General features: G+C 40.9%; 2 protein-coding genes across 4 annotated transcripts; one reads left to right on the top strand and one right to left on the bottom strand.

The window, feature by feature from the left end:
• Positions 1–428: 428 nt before the first annotated feature.
• Positions 429–5,668, top strand: uevld (UEV and lactate/malate dehyrogenase domains). Its single transcript, XM_061282708.1, has 13 exons — positions 429–566; positions 1,583–1,667; positions 1,758–1,823; positions 1,901–2,064; positions 2,133–2,271; positions 2,346–2,372; positions 2,446–2,540; positions 2,939–3,044; positions 3,382–3,552; positions 3,832–3,996; positions 4,093–4,177; positions 4,267–4,390; positions 4,813–5,668. The coding sequence occupies exons 1-13, from the start codon at positions 525–527 to the stop codon at positions 4,975–4,977; spliced, it is 1,434 nt and encodes a 477-aa protein (XP_061138692.1). The 5' UTR covers positions 429–524; the 3' UTR covers positions 4,978–5,668.
• On the bottom strand, positions 5,614–21,806 carry si:dkeyp-19e1.3 (USP6 N-terminal-like protein). 3 transcript variants are annotated; one of them, XM_061282705.1, is made up of 15 exons: positions 21,536–21,806; positions 17,901–18,048; positions 14,279–14,346; positions 14,043–14,128; positions 13,864–13,903; positions 13,682–13,762; positions 13,481–13,588; positions 13,297–13,406; positions 11,501–11,549; positions 10,273–10,393; positions 9,963–10,057; positions 9,763–9,828; positions 9,354–9,453; positions 8,678–8,830; positions 5,614–8,504 (listed from the first exon to the last, which is right to left on the bottom strand). In XM_061282705.1, exons 3-15 carry the CDS (start codon positions 14,342–14,344, stop codon positions 7,270–7,272), a joined length of 2,310 nt encoding a protein of 769 aa, XP_061138689.1. In that variant the 5' UTR covers positions 14,345–14,346; positions 17,901–18,048; positions 21,536–21,806; the 3' UTR covers positions 5,614–7,269. The 3 variants fall into 3 exon arrangements, with proteins under 3 accessions (XP_061138689.1, XP_061138690.1, XP_061138688.1); XM_061282706.1 differs by lacking the exon at positions 17,901–18,048 and having other exon boundaries at positions 5,614–8,248; positions 8,327–8,504; positions 21,536–21,805; XM_061282704.1 differs by lacking the exon at positions 17,901–18,048 and having other exon boundaries at positions 21,536–21,804.
• Positions 21,807–22,208: the final 402 nt, after the last annotated feature.

Genomic DNA, 22,208 nt, shown 5'->3' with positions numbered 1-22,208 from the left:
CTGCCTCAAAGTGTTGTCTTCTCAGAATTTGCTGTGCAATGACAGTGGACTAGTGATAAGCATGTCAGAGTCCAGAAAAGTTTTGAATATCTGAATTTGCATGCTCTCATTGCTCTCTGTTTGCTTTAGATTTTCTCAGTGAACTTTGACTTCCTACATCCAAAATTCTTCCACAAATGTTTGTACACATTATTGATGGACTAGTTACTTTTTTCAATTTTTGTTTAAATTTCACATAGCAGAAAGACAGCCGTTTCTTCTGACATTCCAAAAATATACATACTGGGTTAATTTAAACACTCCAATATTGTCCATATCTGTGAATTTTAGTCTGAGTGGTAGTTTGAATATATGTTGTGTTATTGACTGCGTGGTTATCACTTTTATTCCTCTCGAGCCACCGTAGCCGATTCCAAAGGGGCGGAGCTTGATATTACCTAGCTACTCGGGAAAGTTTGCGGAAGTTTTGCGCATTCAAGAAGAAGGACCCGAGGTTGATCGCTCCTAACTTTAGCGTTTCATAGATGGACCTCCGGTCGGAGAAAATACAGCGGGTCATCTCCAAGGTGAGTTAAAGACAATCCAAAATATGGAACGTTGATATTCAAACATACAACGAGCATGGATGTAAATTGCCGGCCGTCAAACAGCGTGATGGCACAAGCTGGCCGCTGTCAAGTGTCAACAACTGGCTCGACCAGTTCCGTGACTCCTAAATTAACACGGAAGTATTGAATTATTTTGACACTGAATGTATTTGACTATGTATTCTTCATTAGATCCGCAAGAGAATTAATACATGATTCGCCCAACATTCACTTTAATTCTGAAGTCCGTAAAGTTTGTTGGCAAATACCAACTTGGCCAGAGCACTAGGTTACTAATAATTTCCACATGCTAGTTGAGCTTTTTAGTGAATGATTATATTTGACAGAGAGAAAAGTAGCTACACTGCAATCATCGTAACATACAATATTTATTCATATAGAGAGTTGTACAGAACATATAATATACAAAATGACAGAGAGATTCAAACTCATTTCCCCGATGGATCAAAGACGTCATTGTCACAGCGTTCGTGACGTCACACATGTCTGCTACAGGGAAGTTTGAAAAGACAGCATTGATGTGAAACAGAAGATGAAAAGATACATATATTTGAACTTTAATTGTGCTTTGGCTTGTATAGCACTTGTATAGCACTCCCACTTTGGTCTTGCTCGGCAGGGGTGTCAAACTCCAGTCCTAGGGGGGGACGGCATTCCTACATGTTTTCAAAGTTTCCTGCGTTTAACACCTGATTCAATTCATCAGGATCATTATCAGGGTCCTGCAGAACGAGAGGATCAACTGATCCTTTGAATCGGGTGTGTTTAACGGGGAAAACGTCAAGTACATGCAGGAATGCGGCTCCAAGTACTGGAGTTTGACACCAGTGTGCTGGAGGAATCCTGCAACAGCACTAGAATAAACAAGATTTAATCTGATAAACCAGTGAGAGATAATTTAACATAACATGAATCATATAAATTGAACTGAATGAAGGAGCTGTCCGTCCATCTGAACGTCCGTCTAATTTTAGTACAAGTTCCACGATGTTGCTCTTGAGGAGCTGGACAACATTGAGAACGCCTTCCCTGGGATGATCCCTTCTGTCGGCAGATATAGTGAGTTTTTGTGCATGTTCGCAATTATGTCTCACACAGATAGACACGCGGTGATCACAATATCTTGCTAACTTCTGTTATAAATTGTAGCGTTCAATGATGGCTCCCAGAAAGAGCTCCTCAAATTGAACGGCAACCTTCCAGTCAAGTATGAAGGTAAGATTTACATCTGGGAGCATCTTTTCAAGTGTCTTGTGATGAAGCACAGCAATTTATATCTTTTACTCTCAAAGGACGCTCCTACAACTTCCCCATCCAGCTGTGGCTGATAGACTCCTTCCCGGTCACGCCTCCCATTTGCCTCCTCAGGCCCACGCCGGACATGATAATCAGGGAGGGCAAACACGTAGATGCCCGAGGACGCATCCATTTACCTATTTTGCACAACTGGGATCACGTATGTTGTTGTTCTTGTCTGTAAATGTTGAATGTCACCTGCTTTCATGAGTTGTCCTCCAATTGCAGCCCAAGTCATCAGTGGTGGCTCTTCTGGAGGAGATGATTTGCAAGTTTCAAGAAGAGCCTCCGCTGTCCTCTTCCGTCCCAGGAGAGAAAAATCCCCAGGAGCTCTTGGCGTTTGTTAATAATCTCCGGATCAATGATAGTACGTCATTTGAAGTGCTCCAATTGTGCTAACCCCCCTCCCATTCACCAACCTTTACCTTTTTTAAATTTCAGGTACCGTCAGACACCATGATCAGCCAAGTACGTCATTTGAACTTCTCCACTTGTGCTAACCCCCCTCCCATTCACCAACTTTTACCGTTTTAAATTTCAGGTACCGTCAGACACCACGATCAGCCGGTCCACAAAGTCTCTGTTGTCGGAGGAGGGGATTTAGGAATGGCTGCAGTGATGAGCATTTTGGCCAAGGTTTGTATCTTTCAGCGATGGAAGGCATTATTGTTTGAGTTATTGCATTGGCTCTCTGAACGCACCCACAAACGCGGGTAGCACTTTGTTGAGTTGTATCCAAAAGGAACAGGCCAATATGTCCCTTGATGTGCTGTTTGTAAATGAATGAATAAATAATAAAACCTTTACGTTATTTCCGGGGACTTTCCTTAGGGAACAGTGCCATGTATTTATGATTCTCAATGGCACAATGGCTATTTTCAGTCCGCAATTGGCTCAGAGCCAATGATTTATGGTGAGATATGGTCATGATATCAAACCGACATCTAGGATTTTTGCGTAGTTCACAGCTTGTTGTGTATTTGAAATTATTCTAAGCCTTGCGTAGAAAATGAATCCCTTTTTTCTGTCCTTAGTGTATAGTAGACAAGGTCGTCTTCATTGACGTTGCCGAGAGTGCCACCAAGGGGGGCAGCACAGACCTGGAGATATTCAAGTTGCCAAAGGTCGAGGTGTCCAAAGGTACACTATGTAGTTCACAAAATGTACACACACTAAACCGTTATTTAATTATGGCCATTGAGCATATATAGTCAAGGGTCCTACAATCCTTGAACTTAAATAATACTCTTGACAGTTTTTTCTTGTTACCTCATCTACAAATGACCTGACCCTTCTCTGTTTCGAAAATCAATTTGACCCTTGAGCAAAAACTAGTCCTTCATTAAACCGTTTGGTTAGATTCCATTTACACTAAGTAATTGTGCTGGTGAGGAATTCCCCACATTCTTCAGCCGCTCGGTGCTTTCCCTCGATGACACAGTAACTGTTTTTGACATTTTGACTCTGCTCTTGTCAGATTTGTCTGCCTCCAGGGGTTCCAGGGTCATTGTGGTGACCGCCAACGCATGGAGTGGCGAGCAGTCGTATGTAAGCGTGGTCCAGACCAATGTCAACTTGTTCAGAGGGATCATTCCAACATTGGCGCAGCTCAACCCCAGCGCTGTCATGATCATCGCTTCTCAGCCAGGTACTGACAAAAGTATTGGGACAATAGGAAATTATCACACCAAGCGCTGTTGAGCTTGAAAGTTCAGTACAGGCGAGTTTGTGTGCTTGAAGTTTGTAATTGTTGCACTAGAGTGCCAGTTTTAGTTTAGCGCAACAGTCCTCGATGAGAGTGAGGTCAGGTTCTTCCACAGCAAATATGTATTGCCCAAGTTTTTGCACTAGTCTCAAACATACACATAAACTAAGGCTTTAATTGACTAAGTGAAGAGCTGTCTAAAAACTTTGTACGTGTCTCCAGTGGACGTGATGACCCACATTGCATGGAGGCAGAGCGGGCTGCCACCAACGCAAGTCATCGGGGCGGGCTGTAATCTGGACTCTGAGCGTCTTAGTTACATTCTGAATATTTCCTTAAATGTTCACAAACAGGCCTGGGTCATTGGAGAGCATTCGGACAACAAAGGTGATTGTGAAACGCTCAGCGAGCTGTTTCCCAGCTATGCTGCTCGTTTGGTACTGCTTCCCATTGACACTAACTTGTCAGCACTTTGTCACACAGTCCCTGTGATGAGTAACAATGAGCCGGGCTCCAAAAAGTTGCTGGAAATCACAGGATTGGACGCCACCAAACCACTGCTCGGCAGGTAAGGTCATCAGTTATGAATTCAATTTCAGCGCGGGATTTAATCGCTTCTGAATATAGTTTGAAAGCTGACATGATGTGTCCCTGCAGAGCCTTTGATATCATGAAGAATCAAGGTCAGCGCTCATGGTCTGTTGGTTTATCTGTTGCTGACATCACAAACAGCATCCTGACGGATAGGAAAAAAGTCCACTCCATCACCACTCTTGCCCAGGTGACACATGAAGCATTAAGGGTATCAATACATTCATATAAGGTTAGCTTAGCGAGTGGCAATGCAAGATGGCCACCGGTGGCTTGACTTCTCCTGATGGCGAGTAAGATGCATGCATTGTTATGGTTATTATTCATTCATACCTACGTCCATCCTGTATAATCTTATGATTAAGTTGAACACAATTGCACATAGTATTTTTTTTTTTTTTTGTCAAATCTGATAACTTCATGCAACACACCCGATGATCTCTGCCAGCAAACTGCTATTGTGAAATGCCCCCTCCCCCCCCCCCCTTTTCTGGATGTGGCCCTCAATTCCTATGCATTAAATGCAAATACAAATAGTGTTTTATAATTAGGCACGCAATTTGTGTTCTTTGGAAGTCAGTGTTCAAAGGGCTATGTGCACTGTTTGTCTAGGGCTGGAGCGGAATAGGGGCAGAGGTATTTCTCAGCTTGCCGTGCCTCTTGGGGTCAAGCGGGTCCATGCGTCTGGCTGGTGTCTCACTGGGGAAGGAGGAAGATTCTAAACTGAAGGAAAGCATCAAATCACTCACTAATCTCATTGGTCAGTTGAGGATATGAAGGGTGGTGATGTAATGTTACCGCACTCATAACTTGATGGTTAACGAGCATGTTTGAATGCATGGACAGCCTGTCTTTAACCGTCCTGTTTGTTGTAGTGACATGGAATGGGAAAGAAATCACATATTTGTACAAATTCTATATTTATACTAAACATGGAGATATCAGAAATGTTACATTTTACATTAAGCTATTGCCTTGAGTACAAAGATAGGATTTTTCTGTTTGAGGTAATTTTGAAGGGTTTGTAAGTTTGATGTGCGTTTTTTTTTTTTTTCCTTCCAACCATACAAGCAAGTCAGTGGGTAAAGTGCTACCAGGGTATTTGATTTTTTAAATTGAACAGAATTTGCTCTTTGCACAGCTGGAATAGAAGTACATTGTTGGAGTGTAAAAAACTAAATAATCATCCAGGTGTCTGAATGAGAAGAAGGAAAACATGCATAATTAGTTTTTAGAAATCTAATTGCTATCCAACTAAAAGCACTTTGTACACACCCAAATTCTCTGTGAATGTTAATAGTTGTCGCTGTTTGATTGGTGACCACCAGTCCATGTAGTGGTTTGCTAAATGTCAGCTGAGCCCAGCTTCAGCTTCCTGCAACACTCAACAAGAAGAGCCATAAAGAAAATTAATGAATGAAACGTTTTCATTTATCAGAAGATGAAAATAAAATACAGTTGTAGTACACAGTACAGTGCTTTTCATCGGACAGTGACAAATATTGGCCAAATGCAGACAAAAAGCTTTCATTTGATCTGCTGCCAACTCTCCACCACAACAGATATAACAGAACTATTTAGGCCCATATTTTTATCTTGGATTCTGGAATCATCAGCCTAGGAGTGAATACATATAAAAAACAGTTCTGCACCACCAAGGAAGGGCTTTTCTTTTTTCGCTGTTTGTGTCATTTAAAAAAAAAATGGATAAAGTGGTCGATTAAAAGGATAGCACTCATGAGGTCTGGTATGCATTAACTTATCAGGCAATACAACATTTACAGAAACAATGTACAGTATATATAATGTGGGAATTAGCAATAATCCTGATAAATAGAAAGCTCTGCTTCAGTCTCCTAGGATGGCTTAAATTCCATTTCTCCGGAAAATTTACACTGAGCCATTACAACTTTAAAGTGACCTAACCTCAGACTGATCTTAAATATGTCTTCATATTCTCACAAGGGCCTTTGGAATGCCTTCATATAGAAAACTAACTACATGCCCATACGATATGTTCTCTCTTCAAAAGCATCACCCCTGGACAAGAATGCATGATCTAACTGACTACCACTGGAGGGAGATGTTGTTCACAAGTGATCATTTTCTACTTCTCAAGTATGCATGACATGTTTTTCATCTTAGTTTTATACAATGTGGGATTACGAAAGAGAAAGCTAAAACTCGACAATAAAATGGCAACAACAAATGGTAACCTGTGGTGCCTAAGAAATGAATCAACTTATTGCACCACAACCTCTCTTCAATTAATTTACACTCAAATTAAGTTGTTTCTCTTTGACCTAAAGATACGCAATACATTTTGACATTTAAAGGAAAAGCTGTGAGCCAGCTCACTGTTCAATGAAGGCTTTAAGGGAAGCGAAGGACCAAATGTGAGCTTTGAGACCCTCTTTGAACTCCATTTAAGACACTGTGGGAAAATATTTACCATAACTGTACATGAAGTAATGGTAGCTTCATTTCTTTGTGCTTGTTGATAAGGTATGAAATGACCATAACGCCAATGCACAAGCAAGGCAAACAGCAGTTTTAAGTGCAAAATGATAATTAGAAAAGAAGTTCTGGTGTAAAAATTTGGGCATAGTGATAAAACAACACAAAACAACCTTAATGCCACAATGGCAAGCCGTTCCAGCATTTATCAATACCCTACCAGTGTGCTCAATTGTCCATATACTCCATCTTCAAGACAATTCTTACGGGGAACATATTTTCCACTACTGTATGACATCACTGTGAATGAATGGAGTATACAGGTATGTGTCTGCGTTGTTCTACTTGTGTGCAGAGATGTTATTCAGAGATGAGGGGAAAAAAATACCACTGGAAAGTCAAGTTGTTCAACTTGTGTGCCAGTCATTCTACTAAGATGCACTGAGTTGTCTTATTAGGATAAAGCGTGTTGTAGTAGTAAATAGAAACTTCAGCACACTCGTATAATACTGTACGTATCAAATGTTCAAAAGGTTTGCCATGACGACACACTGACTGGCTACTGGCCTTTTTTTTAACTCTAATGCTTCATTCTGGTGTGTGAAGTGTACTTTAAAAGGTGACAGACTTTGGAGGCTGCTGTCCTGCAGGAGGCATCCTGCAAAAGTCTGCGCTGGATTGCACCTCAGGCACTCCCAACGCAGACTGTCCTGAGAACCTGGGGTGGCCCGGGGGAGACCTGGTGTACAAGAGTGGCGCCGGGAAGGCAGAATGGTCCCTGGGGCCCCGAGTGAAAGGCTTAGAGTAAGTAGGGGGCGAGGTGGTTGTGTGACACGGCTGGGGAGAGAGTCTGTCTGCAAAGTTGGGCGGAGGAGATGGGATGATAATGGAGCCCTCCACCCAGCGGTCATCTCCTTCATATTCTGACTCCTGAGGCAAACTGGGAAGAGTGCAGTGCAAGGACAGCAGAGGAGACGGTGATGACGGGATGAAGATGGGAGGTGTAGGCAGCGGATATAGAGCGGGGTCGTAGTCTCTGTGGACAGGAACCTCCTCGGGGGTGGAGCCCAACAACCTCTCTGGGCAGCGATCGTCATCATCAGCTTCGGAAAGGTTGTCGTACTGGGAGGTGTTGGAAGGGCGCCTGTCGGCCGAAGTTGCTGGAACGTACAGGGACACCGGAAATTTAGTGGGCTTGGGGGGAGGGTGCCTAGGAGAGGAAGAGGATGTGAAGCCGCAGGGAGAAGACAGCAGCGACTTGGTTGGCGCCTCTGGAGAATGCTTTAATGTTGCCACCGATGGGGGCGGGGAAAGGTTCTGGGCCGGTGGACTAACTGTTTGCTCTTCTTCTGTGGAGTAAAACAATGGTGGAGGTGGCAGCTCTGGCAAGTCCAACATCTCTGTATGCATGCTAGGATCCTCCAGAGAAGTGGCTTCATAGGGTGGGGGCCATTCCATAGGCTCCTCCCGAGTGTCTGGGGCTGCACAAAGTTTCCTTCCTTGAGCTTTTTCAGGGACCCTTCCCTTCACATCTTTGCCGTCATTTACCTCGGCGCAGGGTTTTGCTGGTTTGGGAGGTAACGGAGGTGCTCTGGAAGGCATACACCTCGGTGTCACTTTTGGAAGCAATGCAGCTGAATCAGGCGCTAGCAGGGAGGGTGTGCTTGACCTGCTGTGGCTTTTGGAGGCTTGGGGGTTGGTGTGCTCTGGGGTGATGCTCTCCTTATTAGACTGGCTGATGGGCTGCAGATCACTTTTGACTTCAAGAGGACAGCTTGGCTGCAGAGGGAGCAGGTGAATTGGCCTCTCTTGACCAAGGGGCTTCTTTGGTAGCTCCTCTGACTTTGCTGAAAAGCAATGTGTCAGAAAAGGTAAAAAAAAGGTTGGTTTTCTACATCAGCAATATAATTTCCAATACGTATGAAAATCAAGCATCATAAAATGATATTCGGGCCAAATTTGACATTTGCCCCCCTGTTGTGATCAATCATTTTGTGGTTCATATGGGGAAAGACTGTACCCGGAGGAGGTTGGTCCAACTTTTTACTGCGTAGCTCCGACATAGCAGCCTGTAGTTGTTCCACCACTATGTCGTCTGGAAGTAAGAACGAAGCAGCCAGCTGCTCCTGAAGAAACTCCCTCAGGTCCTCCAACTGAAACTTCAGCAAACGCTCTGATTGGACACAAAGAATAGGGTTAGTAGCTGCACAGGTACAGTATAAAAAGTCAAGGCACAGGAGCCATCTCCGATTTTCCATGACCTCTGATTTCAAAATCAATATGCAATATACAAATGAGTGTATTATGCAATAATATGAGGTGACAAGAGTACAATTAGTGTTTTTCAAAGCCAAAATGGTCTTAAGAGGGAAAACAAAACTACAATATGGCATGCGTCACAAATTTGGTTGAGACCCCTGCTCGAGAGTGACAATTGTCTTATTAAGGTTGGCTTATTAAAGTATCTACTGTGTCAGAGTGATGCTGAAACTGCAGAAGCAACCAATCAAAAGTTAGGCTTCCATTCTTCTCCTCAGCAACCACTTGCATTATGTAAGCCATCTGGTAGGCAGCCAAGCAGAAGGCTGCATGCGGCGGTATAGCAACAGCAGCCATGTTGACTTCAAAAAGCTGCGTGTCCGACACGTACGGAGGAGACAAGACATGGAAGAACAGCCAATGGGCCTCATACTCACTCTTGTGTAACTTGAGGGTTGTATAAGCCATGGCCGTCAGCATCTTCTCCCCCTCCAGAATATAGATGTCCCATAAACGCAGGGTGAGTGTGAAGGGGCTCTGTCATTTAACAAGACGGCACAGAGAAAATGTGATAAGGAATGACCTATTAATTACCAATTCATTAATCAATAAAAAATGGTCAATAAAAATGTAATGATATTTTTTCTTATATTAGTTTACTCTGTAAACAAATAGAGTGCAACTCTGCCTCTGGCTGACAGACGTCATGGCTAGCAATATGCTTTTGGTGGCACATGAAACTCATTTTGAGAAAATAACACATACAGTTCATGTGTTTTTGGCGATCATGTACATCACAAGGTGAAAAGGAAAACGGACGGAATGGGAAGCAAAGCAAACACTCACTCTGTCAATAAAGCACTGGAGGAACCACTTAGTGGTGTAAACCCCACATGACATCTGTTCCATGTCCTGTGAAGAAGGAAAAGGCTGGTTAAGATTTTTAAACTACAAATGAATCTAGCGTTATCTTGGGAAAAAAAGTCTTCCAACATGGAGAGAAAGAGCAAAAGAGGAGCTTGAACTGCTGAATTGCTGTCACTCACCAGGTGCTTCCTCAGTTTAGGCAGCATTTTGGAGAGTATCCGCTCATGGTGGGCTTGGAAACGCTGCAGTTTGGGAAATCCCGGGATGAAGAAACCTAGCATGGTGGAAAAACACACATCAGCAGACCATAGATGGTGGATGAATATTTCAAATTAAACATTGGGTCTTCCACCAATTGCACCGAGGGATCGGATTATACTACTATTACTCAACTCGATCTGATGTAGATTTTACTCAAAAGCATATATAGCAACATAGATGGTGTATTTTCAATCATTTTCCAGCTCTGATGAATTTGTGTTGTCTCACCATGCATGGCATGTTTGCTGTTGGTGAGGAGCTGGGACAAAGCCCAGAAGGCGTCCTCCTCATTCAGGTACATGAGCAGGATAGCAGCAATCTGACTCATCCCCTGACAGTAGCTCACCTCCTGGGACCAGGGCAGAAGAGACAGTTCAACTCGACTGGCAAATAAGAGGAATAATTCATAATTTAGCAGAGCACGCACAGGACTAGGTTGAAGAGTGTACTGAATGTCTGATGTGGAGTTGTGCAGGGTCTTTTGTAAAAAAGAATGTTACACTTAGACCTCACAGACCTCCTAAATGCACTGTGGCAATATTATAAACATTTACATCAAGGTTGTGCAAATATTTACAGCAGACCCAGAATTTTCATGTCTTCATCTTGAATTTCTATACACCTTGAACCCACAGTGAGTAACATGTGCATAGTGCCCTTTTCCATATTTGGGCCGAGGAAATCGCCCATTCATCGTAGCCTTGAAAGGATAAAAGTCAATGCGATTACACTGAGGTTACACAACATTCTTCACATTCTTCTCTGCTGTCACATAGGCGAAAGGACAAACCCCCTCTGCCCCACCGCCAACAGTACCCTTCCTCCCGTTTTCATTCTTGTGCTCTCCCACTGACCCACTTTCAATTGAGGAGTTTGTGAGTGGAGGGATATAGGGAAAAGGGAATTAGCACATGGCCATTTCCTATGGCTCAAACACCTCTTCCACACAGGAACCACTAACACATCCCTACCAGAAACAAACAGAGCTGGATGGTGCTTTGTGAGCACTGACATGTTCTGTGTATTTGCAAAAGGAAAAATATGTCAATGTGTAACCCACTCCAACTGAGAGCAATTTGTGTCTTGCATACAAGATACTGTATTCTGATATTGGTGAGTCACTAATTTCATTCGGTTGTCTTTAATAGTATTTCTTTTTCCTATGCTCACAATATTGCACTGTAGTTGAGTTAATGTGTTGAGAAGACTTAATTAAGAATATTAGCAATATGGCATTTAGATGGAAAATATACAGTGAAATCTTATGGCCTTTTCAAATAAAATACATGCATGAAATATCAACATATTGCATGAAAAGCTCACTGGCATGACAAAAATATATAGCTTTGCAGTGGTATGTTTTGGGGGGGGCAGCACTTGTGTTATTTCAAGTAACATTTATTGTCTTTATTTATATCATCGCTTGTGAACGCAGGGGCTAATCCACATATCTTACCGTGTTGTAGACAGAGTAGGCTGCTAGTACATGAAAGAGTGCCTGCTGCCTGAAAAGGGAATACAGAAACCAACCGTTACTATGAAAATATGACTGGTTTACAATTAGAGAAGCTTAAATACCACCCTGGCTTTGTGGAGTCCATTAAATCAAGATGAAATGACCATATCCCCAAATTAACTCTACCAGCAGGGCACATTAACACATTAAAATAGCTGGAAGAAACACTTGAGGCTGACAATCTTTGAAGGACAGAATATTAAATTGGATAGAAATCCATAAACATAAGAGACCAAGAACCATGATGAAATGCTTTAAAGAATACTCTCGTTTTATGATTCATGATAAATTTGTAAAAAAGTAAATTTACCTACATTAGAGCCAGCATCTCGGTAACATTCAACTACGAGCCCCGCCCCCCAGAAATACAGGTGATAAATAACTATAATTTGACATTGTTAGAAATATCAACGTGATGACTGTTTTTGACCTTTTTTGGAAAACACATTTTTCTTAATTGAAACTTTCTCAAAATAAATGAATAAAAACATTACTATTTGTTATCATTAAAAAATATTAGTTTAGCTTTTACATATTAGAGAACTAGCCACTACAAGGACCATTAAGACATTTGGTATGTTTTGGAATATAGAGTATAATATGTATTCTGTTAAAGCTGTAGCATGTAAGGGCGAACTTCCTCTTCGAGTCTGTTTTGTCACTTCCCCATTCAAGTGAAATGGGCCTAGAGGGGATGTACTACATTGATCAATCAATCAGTCAGAGAATCAGCAATCAATTAGTCAGTCAATGGAGCTCTCAATTGCTTACAGGTCGTTGCCACACTAAATCAGTTTGTTGAATTTTAGAAAGATATAAAGGCTGTCCTTTAGAGTAAGCACGTGTGTATGAGTATTTGTGCATGCATGTTTGCAATTGTGGAGTTAAATGCATTGCGGACAGCAGAGGACGTCTGGCCACCAGACCCCCACAGAATATACACGTCTTACAGACACTCACTGAGACAGGAAAGGAGCTTTAAATAGAGGATGTTGTCGATGTGCATGCGCATGTGTGAGCATGTGTGTGAGGGTGTGTTTTGGGCAGCTGTTGACTTGTAGGGAAAGCGTGGGCAACAAAGCAGGATGGAGTTGTGTTTTGGTCTCATTCTGTCTCAACTGTGGGGAAGAACACTGTGACACGCACAACTCACTACGAAATGTAAATTGGAAATTATGAAATCTCAAGTGGATGTTTTCCTCCACACACAAATCTATGTTATGTCAAATGAATAGGTCATTGTGGTTGTGATTCTTCTGTATGAGCACTTAATGTCAGTGCACATTTTTGAATAAATGCCACTTCCTGTGGGGCTTCGTGCACTGACAGGAAGGCTAATAAAATAGAGAGAGGAGGAAACTAGCCCTTTAGTCTGTGTGCCCATGTGTGTGTGTGTGCGTGTGTTGGGAAGCTCCCAACACACACAAACCAAAGGTCACGCCCAACCGGACACCAGCATGAACAAACCTGAACTTGTCATGTGAAAAGAAACGAAAACTCTGAATGGTCCTATACATAACAAGAGACAACAACCAAAGATATTTGGAATAAAAACTTTTCGCTCTGTCACTTTCTTTGCAAGGACAGTGAAATGTTCATGTATTAATATACTGCACAACTGCAGTCAAATTTGTATAGTCAACTCTCTGTATGTAATTTAATACAATGATCAAACAATATATTTGGACCGTTCAAAGACAAGATGTTCCTCAGAGTCTCGCTCAAGAAGAACTCACTTGACTCCAAAGCGGTCCATGAACATGATGTGGTTCCGGAAGGTTCTGTTAACATCCAAGTCAATCTGTTTGATCTCTGTGGAGAAGCTGCGAGCCTGCTGCTTCATTTTCTGAAAAAAAGGAAAAAAAAATGTTACGGGATTGGCTGCTGGGAGCTAATGGATGGAAGATTTAGTATCCATACCTCATATTTTCCCTCATTGTCTTTTTTAACCTTCTCTATGTCCAAAAGTAAAGCCCAGGCCTGGCCTCTTAGCTGGAGGGGGATGCCTTTATAAACACGCTTCACCAACTGGCAAAATAAATAAAGTGAGATTGGTTGATTAATTATCATTAACACAAATGTAGTTTGTTATTAAGATTAAGAAAGTGAGAGAGAACTCACTTTGTCACTGTTCTTATACTTGCTCCAGTTCTTCACCATCTTTAGCCACTTCCCCACACGCTCAAGCTCTTGTTGCTTTTGCTAGAGAAGCAAAATATGGATAAATACCAGGACAGTGGTCAATGGAGGGGCAAATGCAATCAAAAAAGTTAAGATTAGCTCAATTCCGAATAAATAAATACCTTTTCTTCAAGCACACTGGGCGTCGGTAGCTCTTTCTCACTAAAACAAAGATTTAGACATAGAGGACATTACAAAATAAACCACGTGTGGCATGAATGAAGAAGAAATGGCGACAGAAAACCACGGATATGGTCTAAGGGGAAAAAAAAACATCAGCCCTTACAGCTGGTTAACTTACTGCAGGAAGCCGAAGCGGTCCGTCACCTTATAGATGCTGTAGTCAGCATCCTCCCAAGGGTCAATCCTGACACCCTCTTGCCTGCCCTGAAACAAAAACATGCCATAAACAAGAAGACAAATAGGAGTTAGGGTGACAAGGAAACCACCTAGTGTCGTCTCAAATCCCCATTTCACTTTGGCTTAATGTTCGCGACGTAATTAGACGCAGCAGTTTTGCGTTTCTGTTTTTCTCACCTTCTCATATTTGGAAATGATGTCAGCGCGTTCTTCTGCTATCAGTGTGTCTATGTCCTTCTTCATGGCTGAAACAAACAAAAAAACGTTTTAGAGGATTTACTATCAGAGGTTAGTAATGTACCACAAAAAAAGTCATTCTATTTTACATCATGACATCCTTGATAACACAAATTCTTACTGTTTTGTAGAATGAAAGACAAAAGGAGTCTGAATTTATTTATTAATTTATTTAGTTCCTTTAATCCACTTTGCGTTTATTATAGACAACATTTATATGTCTTTAGAACTAAGCAACACTTCCTCTTACAGTGTGGGAGTATGAAGGAGACTTTCACTGATGCTGACCAAAATATGTCATCAGCCATGATCTTTGTGTATTACATTGCGTAGGAACAGGCGTCAATACACCTGTCAAGCACACAAATACCTTTTTACTTGTGTCTATGAAGCATGCTCCTGCAACAAAAAGGTCCATGTAAAACTTGGAAGTGTAAAAAAAAAAAAGCATTGGAAACTAGAATAATAAGTAAAATTGCCTAAAAATATAAAAATATAAAACAAAAGACAGATAAGATAAAGGGTGCAAAAAAAAAAAAGAAGCAATTTTAGGAATAAAAAATAACATTAGTGCAGTGAGTGAAAGGTGAGTAGTTTAACAAGATCACTCAAATGTATTTTACTGTATTTTACTTTCAACAACTCTCCCTTTCGTGTCAGTCTCTGATCAGGCTGTATTTTTTGTTGTTGTTTTGGTTAACATGTCTGACTCACAGTTAAGTTTTGGGCTCAATAATTGACTCTGGTTAACATGTCTGACTCACATTTAAGTTTTGGGCTCAATAATTGACTCTGGATTTACATACGACCATACTACAGTGATAGTTGTAAGAAAAAGCCGACATCAGAAGTTGTTTTCATTCAGTTCTAAACAACGAAACCCTGCCTGTACAGTAATTGTGTCTTTGGTCTGTTGCGCTTCATCATATAGTTTCAAGCTGTTTACTTCCTGTGTTGAGTCTTCTGACTACAGATAGTATTGTGTAGGGGTCAGGAAGAAAAGGAAACCAGTGACTGCCACTCCTTCAACAACAGGTTGAACAAGAACTGTGTGAAACAAAAGCTTTAGCTGAATAAAGTCTCAAATTCTCACTTTAAAAAGTCCTATATTGCCTGTACAGCTGAGACAGACCTAAAATTGTGTCCTTCCAGATGTTGAAATGTCAAGGTAAGTTACGAAAGACTTGAGACAAATTTTTGTTCTAAGAACATTGAGTCAGAAAGAAGGAAAACACACCAGAAGGTCGCTAAGTAGAAGATCAAGCATTGCTCCTACGACACTTATTGGCAGTGCATTGCTACCAAATTCATTTTTATTTAGCACGCAAGTACAAACAATCTGCAAATTTCACAAAAAGTACAACAATTCTTCTGAATACAATTATTACTATTATTAAGTGTGTAAATCAAAAGAAAGCGGCCAGAACGAGAATTTGTGAGGAAGTGGTTCGGTGGTCTTAAAAAAGAGATGAAAATAAAGTAGCTTGAGTATCCAAGCAACAACTGTTGACTAAATGGAGATAACCTGGTTGCTTAAAGGATACAAGCCTTTGAGACAGAGGCCTGAGTGACATCATGTCCTGTTTTGACACGAGGCTCCAAATCGAACTTGTTCTCATACATAGCTGTAACCACAAACAGTTTGCAAAGTATTCGGAATCCGGACTTCTTTGTAGTGTGGTTTAAAGAGATCGTGCGCTCAGATGTCCTTTACATTAAAAAAAAAAAAGGTGTTTGGGCTGGCATTTGTCAAAAAAATCAATCTAAACAACAGACGGAAAATAATGACGATTATTTGATTAAATTTTGTTGCTGGGAATGTTGTGAGAGTATCTGAATGTACCTCAACCTCACAGATATCTTTGTTGAGTCTCAATTAAATCAAATGAACTATTTTTGTTGAGTCGTAGAAACAGAGCTATGAATGCATGGGAACTCTAACATGCTATTTTTTGCTCTTGAAGCTAAAGTGAGAGAAAGAGGGAGAGACAGACAGAAGGAGAGACATAGAGAGACAGGCAGAGAGACAGCGAGAGAATAGAGACCTTAATCTGTACCCAGTCAATGTGCACCATCCGAGTTTGTAAACACAAACATGTCTATTGACTAATCCAAAATGTAAGTAATCTTTGCAGCTCCCTCCGTTGCCTTCATCCCCAAATCATCTATTTTTGTGTCTATAATCAAACTTCATCTGAGTCGGGATTTACAACCGAGGATTACACGAGAGAAAATGAAAATCTTAGATTAAGAGTCTGGCATTGGTAAAGTAACTGGGAGACCTTTTTGCCGCGGGATGATTAGTCAATCCTCAGTGGTCATCCAAACACCCATTAACTACACATGCAAACTTGCTTTGAGGGCGTTAGCTCCAGTACAGAAAGGATTTGTAACTCTACTACCACAGGGCTACCCATTTGAAGGTTGGCTGTGAGGGTATTTCCAAAGCGACACTGCACGCTTTACAACTAAAGCTCTCGATTAGTCATAAAAAAAAGACACATTTGCTTTGTAGGACAAAAGGAGCCATCTGGTCTCATCGAGCCCAAAGGCTTTTCTCTTGATAGTGTTGTTCTCTCTGCTGTGAACCAAAACTATTCAGTGCTAATTTTGTCTGAAGCAAGACTACGTGGTTTCATTGACACTTCCGATAAGCAGAATGCGTCAAAGGAATGTCTGCTGTCATTGGCTGTTTTGCAGCGTTGACAGTAAATTGCAGAGAATGTGGGCAGTCCATCAATCAATTTTAAAAAAAAAAAGTGTTTAACCTGTTCAGGGTTTATGCAAGAGGTAAAAACCTTTCCTGGCAGACTTCAGGTGAAATGAATGACTTCAATATTGCGTTGGAATGTCATGCAAGAAAATCCCTTACCTATAGCATTACATTATCTTCACTCTTCACATTTTTTTATTAGCATTCCTCTTTTTAAAATATTTAAACAGTTTTTACAAGGCTCTGATTTCAAAACTAGTTATTCATCTTATATTGTATAGTCATATACTATAAGGCACTGACAGTCATAATGGCTCTCCAAAGGAAACTATGACTACGATGCGGCCCGCGACAAAAAATATTTTGACACCCCTGATTTAGATGCTGTTCTGGCTTTGTGTTATTCCACTGCATAGATGATGGGCAGGAAGCTGGTCTCAAGGTCTTAAATACAATAGGTATACAATAGGCATGTTGTTTGTGTGAGCAAATTGTTTTTCAGGCACCACAAGCAGCCTATATTTAGTGAACGGTTCTGGCTATGCTTTCTCCTTGACGACACTGATGCTTTGATCCAAATGAATTATTAATCGAACAGAAAGAGTAGAATGGATAGCAGACCAAACACAATCGTAAAATACAAAAAGTATGGAGGTATTCCTACTGTGTTCTCTCTGATAGATTGATAGGGCTGTCACTGTAATTGGATAAAATTTGGCATTGAAGTGTATTGCAAAACAAGTTTCCTTAGTTACGGTTAATTCACAAATTATTAGTATTTGGTATTGCCTAGTGATGAAAACAACAACCAAACATTTAAGCAATATCAAGGATTAATAATGTACTCACCAAGGTTTTTAAAGTCATTCAGTTACTGTTTCTGTCATTGTTTTCCAAAGTAAAAGTTTGTTTGTCTTATTTTGGTTCCAAACAGAAGATAGTCACTCCGCTTTCATGGAAGATGACAGAAATCAGAGAATGATCACTATTGAGAGGCCTAAATCAGAAGAATTTTATGTTACAAAAGGACTTTAAATGACGTCTCGATTTTTTTGAAATAGTTGTTGATACATTTGACAATCGATTACTCGATTAATTTTGACACCTCTATAGCTTGAACTCAACAGTTGTCGTTTTTTTGTCGCTTGAGCCTCTTTTTCCTCCATCTCTTTTTATGGCAAAAAAACGTTTCTGTTTCCAAATTGAAAATAGTAGCCGCACAGACATTCTGTGACTGTGACCCATGGGTGAACCATACAGAGGGTGACAGTGGAAAAAGAAAAAGGCTCAGAATAGCTTGTGGTCCCTAAAGGAGCAAGAGCCAGCACTGTGACAGGGCGCTTATCATTCTCCCAAAGCTGATAACACACTCACCAACACCACCCAAAACCTACCCGACGTTTTCCACATGTTAAGGTTTATATGGTCAGGCTCGGGGTGGGCTCTTCCACTTCACTTTCATAGTATGTGTTGGGCCAGAACACCCTGTGGTCCTGTCCTTGCTTCCCCATCATTACCTTGAGGAGGGGGTGGGATGTCTAAATATAACAATGACCACTAAGTTTTAGATACTGGAATGGCTGGCCAGCCAGTTGTTTCCCAGACTAGGAGAATATTTTAGACGGGTGGTATGAGAAGAGCAGGAATGTCAAGGGAGCGTTATTCTTAAAAAATAAAACCACAGGATCATACTCAAAAAGTCAGAGTCTTAGGAATGCAGCATCGTACTGGCAATGATGAAAAAGGGAAGCAGTGAAGTGAGCTAAAAGCTATCATCTACAATTTTAATGACTGTCTGGTATATAATGATAAAACAGAACATCTTAAATATATCCGAATAAAGCGGTCGAGCTCTCGAAAGCAATCCCAAACCATAGACAAGCACAAACATTGAGAAATTGTTCACTGTTGGACTATCACTACAATCTTGCAACTGTACCACACACTGGATTGTCTTACAATGCCAAACAGACTAAATAATTCACGTAGCTAGGGAACCGTACTTTAGTCAGATCAGCTGGTTTCAAGTCAAAAGCTTGATGTACGTATATTAGGGTTTTCATGTTCAGTGAGGTTTGCAAGCACAGAAAGAGGATTAGAGCACGGGAATATACACGGGGAGGAGGTTAACGCTATCTCAACATGATCCTCCTAAACATGTATTCCCGAGTAGAAACAAATGTAAGAGTGGAAAAAAATCACGGCGGGAATTTCCCAAATAGCTCGATATAGCATTTATGCAAACATAAGCAGTTATTTTGGATATCATGCCACCCACCCGTTTGGTCTTCTCAGTAAAGAAAGGTTGACTTTTAATCAAGTGCGAGCTATCAACATTATGAAATCCTAGGGAAATTTGTATCCAATTTAAGTGGCAGCATGCCCAGAGCACAGCTTGTTCATCCCAATGTGGCACAAGTAGTGCTAAAAATAGGCCTACACTTTCTTGTTCATTCAATTTAGGTTCTACAATGTTACAACAGTTTCAGGAGAGCTGCAAATCCATTGTTCTGATGACTCAATCAATTTAATCATCTGTGTTTTATCTATGGGCCAAATGTGTAATTGTTTAAGGATTTCTGTTTTGCCAATTACTTTTGATTTTGACCGTATGATGTGGATTATGTTGAAGTTTGAGTTTGAGTTTGAGTTTGAGTTTATTCACGCGATATCCAAGACATACAACATGGAACAACAAACAGTATTTAACAGTTATTATCTCTTTTCAGATCAATAATAATGTGGTTGGCTGAACACTGGCAATTTTAATTGCGTTATATTAAATGGAAAAAAAACGTATTGATGTTGAACATCAACACCCAAAATGTGCTGATCGTCAGCAGTCTTACGTGATGAGAATTTACAAGGGGGGGCTTTATGTGCAGAGCAGGAACGACTTACAGGAATCAAACATGATCTCAAAATAGCATCAAAGAGAATGTGATGACATGTCATGTGATCCTGTGATTAGTTTGTCATCGTATGAATCTTGATTCAGTCAGGAATTGATTCAAGTTACTCTTAGCACACAACTTAATCTGCACCTTTGAAACTCCAACAAGATAACTTCCAGGCCTAACGGTGGAACATGAGAACTTTTTACCTTCACCTTATCCAAACTCAAGCCTCCTACACTTACTATTCAACTAGACATCTATGTGTAACGTGACAAATCAACCACTCTACAGGTCATATGGTTGGATTGTAACCAAAACTCAGAAGTGGAACTGCCTCCTGTGGAGACTTTAGATCAAGGATTGTCTTAAAGTGTAAATTGCTGTAAAGTGCTGCAGAGCACTTTGCCACTCAAACACCACGCCTGTTTCACTTCATTATTTGGTGACTCCTTTTATTTTATTTCAGATTTCCAGAGATCAACTTCTTACACTTGTATAGCAATTTAGATGGGAAAGTTAAAAGGCCACTTTTGCCTTACAGGTTATGATGACAAATACTGACCAGCGTTGCATAACTATTCCTCTTTTTTGCTTTCTGTCACTCTTGCGAGCTTTAAAACACTGTGTCTCTGTGTAATTTTACAGTGCAGGGTATACCTACAAATAGCAACATGCACATCTGCTGCATCACACTGAAGACCAAAAACACACAAAATAAACAATGACATCTGGCATGGGATGGAGGATGAGTGCTGTCCTGCGTGAGATTTCCCATTCAAATGGTCTGTGGCCTTCCCCCTCCCCCTACATGAACCAGTTAGACGCCCAAATAATGTTCTGAAGAGGTCTGGCCATGGATGAGGATGACGTAGCACAGCAAAACAGTCAATGGCCTACTCGTAAGCATTTGGGTGGTCAGTGCACATAATAAAAGTGGAAAAGGTCATCACACATTTGTGTACCCACAGCTCCTGGGTGCAAGATCAATAGGCACTTTAATGATGCCCAAGATTGATTGATTGATTGATATTTATTTATTTATTTATTTATTTATTTATTTATTTATTTATTTATTTATTTATTTATTTATTTATTTATTTATTTATTTATTTATTTATTTATTTATTCATTTATCCATCCATCCATCCATCCATCCATCCATCCATCCATCCATCCATCCATCCATCCATCCATCCATCCATCCGTCCATCCTTGACGTCACTGGAAATAGATACTGCAGGTAATACAGTGGTTTGCTATCACAATGATGTTTGAGTGCAATCAAACCTTGGGAACGTCTGACTTGACACTGCCTCAAACAACACGGGGAAAATGAATGGACCTCTAATCTTAGCGTTTGATTTTGAGTTTAAAACGGATGCTGAATTTATTAAACAGCACATCCCTCTGGGAGTGTTTATTCGTTAGGGACGCAAACGCCTTTACTTGTTTATTTTTCAAGTTGTAAAACAAACGAAAAGGAATATGACGCGACAACTGATCGGGACATCCAAACAGCATCTTCAAAAGAAGTTATTCAAATCAATAGTTAGAACTATAAAGTTGACTTCCGGCGCCTCTGCTTACCTTTAGAGTCAGTTCTCTTCTGTGCTGAGTGGAAACAAAATCCACGATTCTCATTCTCTCTTTCGCCGTTCAATCGAGCCGCTCATGCCAGTAATGCTTACAAAAGAAAAAACCTGCAGTCTCCAAATCGGAGCGATAAATCCCCGACCCTGCTCAAGTCATCTGCACGTTCCACGAGCTGGCAGGCTGCAGCTGTTTACGCACGCGGTGGCGCTTTGCTGACAGTTGCGACGCACGCGTGCGCGCTCGTCCAGGGCGGAGGCGCGCTCGCCTCACGCGCATACATGATGATGTCAAATCATTTCCGTCTCAACAAAAATAATCTTCATCGTGCTAATTTACACCAACAAACTGTATTTACATTAATTATTCTTAGCTCGACTAAGCAGATAACGTATTCTGTTACATGTTACATTAACGTGGAAATGTCACGCTCCTAAATATGCATGTCAAATCATTTAGCGCCCTCTATTGCTAAAAAAACAGTTTTACGGGGTTGGTCAAGTTTAAATCGTTCCGTGAGCATTGAGGAAGGTCCTAACTGAATTTACTCGTGTATCAAACAATGTTTCCAATGACGAATTGAAATGCCATTGGTCTGTTCCATCTGCCGAACGAAAATGGTTTTGCCACGTCCTCATTTATAAGAGGGTGTGTGAACTTGTGCAACTGC

This window comes from Syngnathus typhle, linkage group LG7, assembly GCF_033458585.1.
Source record: "Syngnathus typhle isolate RoL2023-S1 ecotype Sweden linkage group LG7, RoL_Styp_1.0, whole genome shotgun sequence".
In the NCBI taxonomy this organism is placed as follows: Eukaryota; Metazoa; Chordata; class Actinopteri; order Syngnathiformes; family Syngnathidae; genus Syngnathus; species Syngnathus typhle.
Note: the sequence above shows the minus strand (reverse complement) of the source record. Positions and strands in the feature narration are given on the sequence as shown.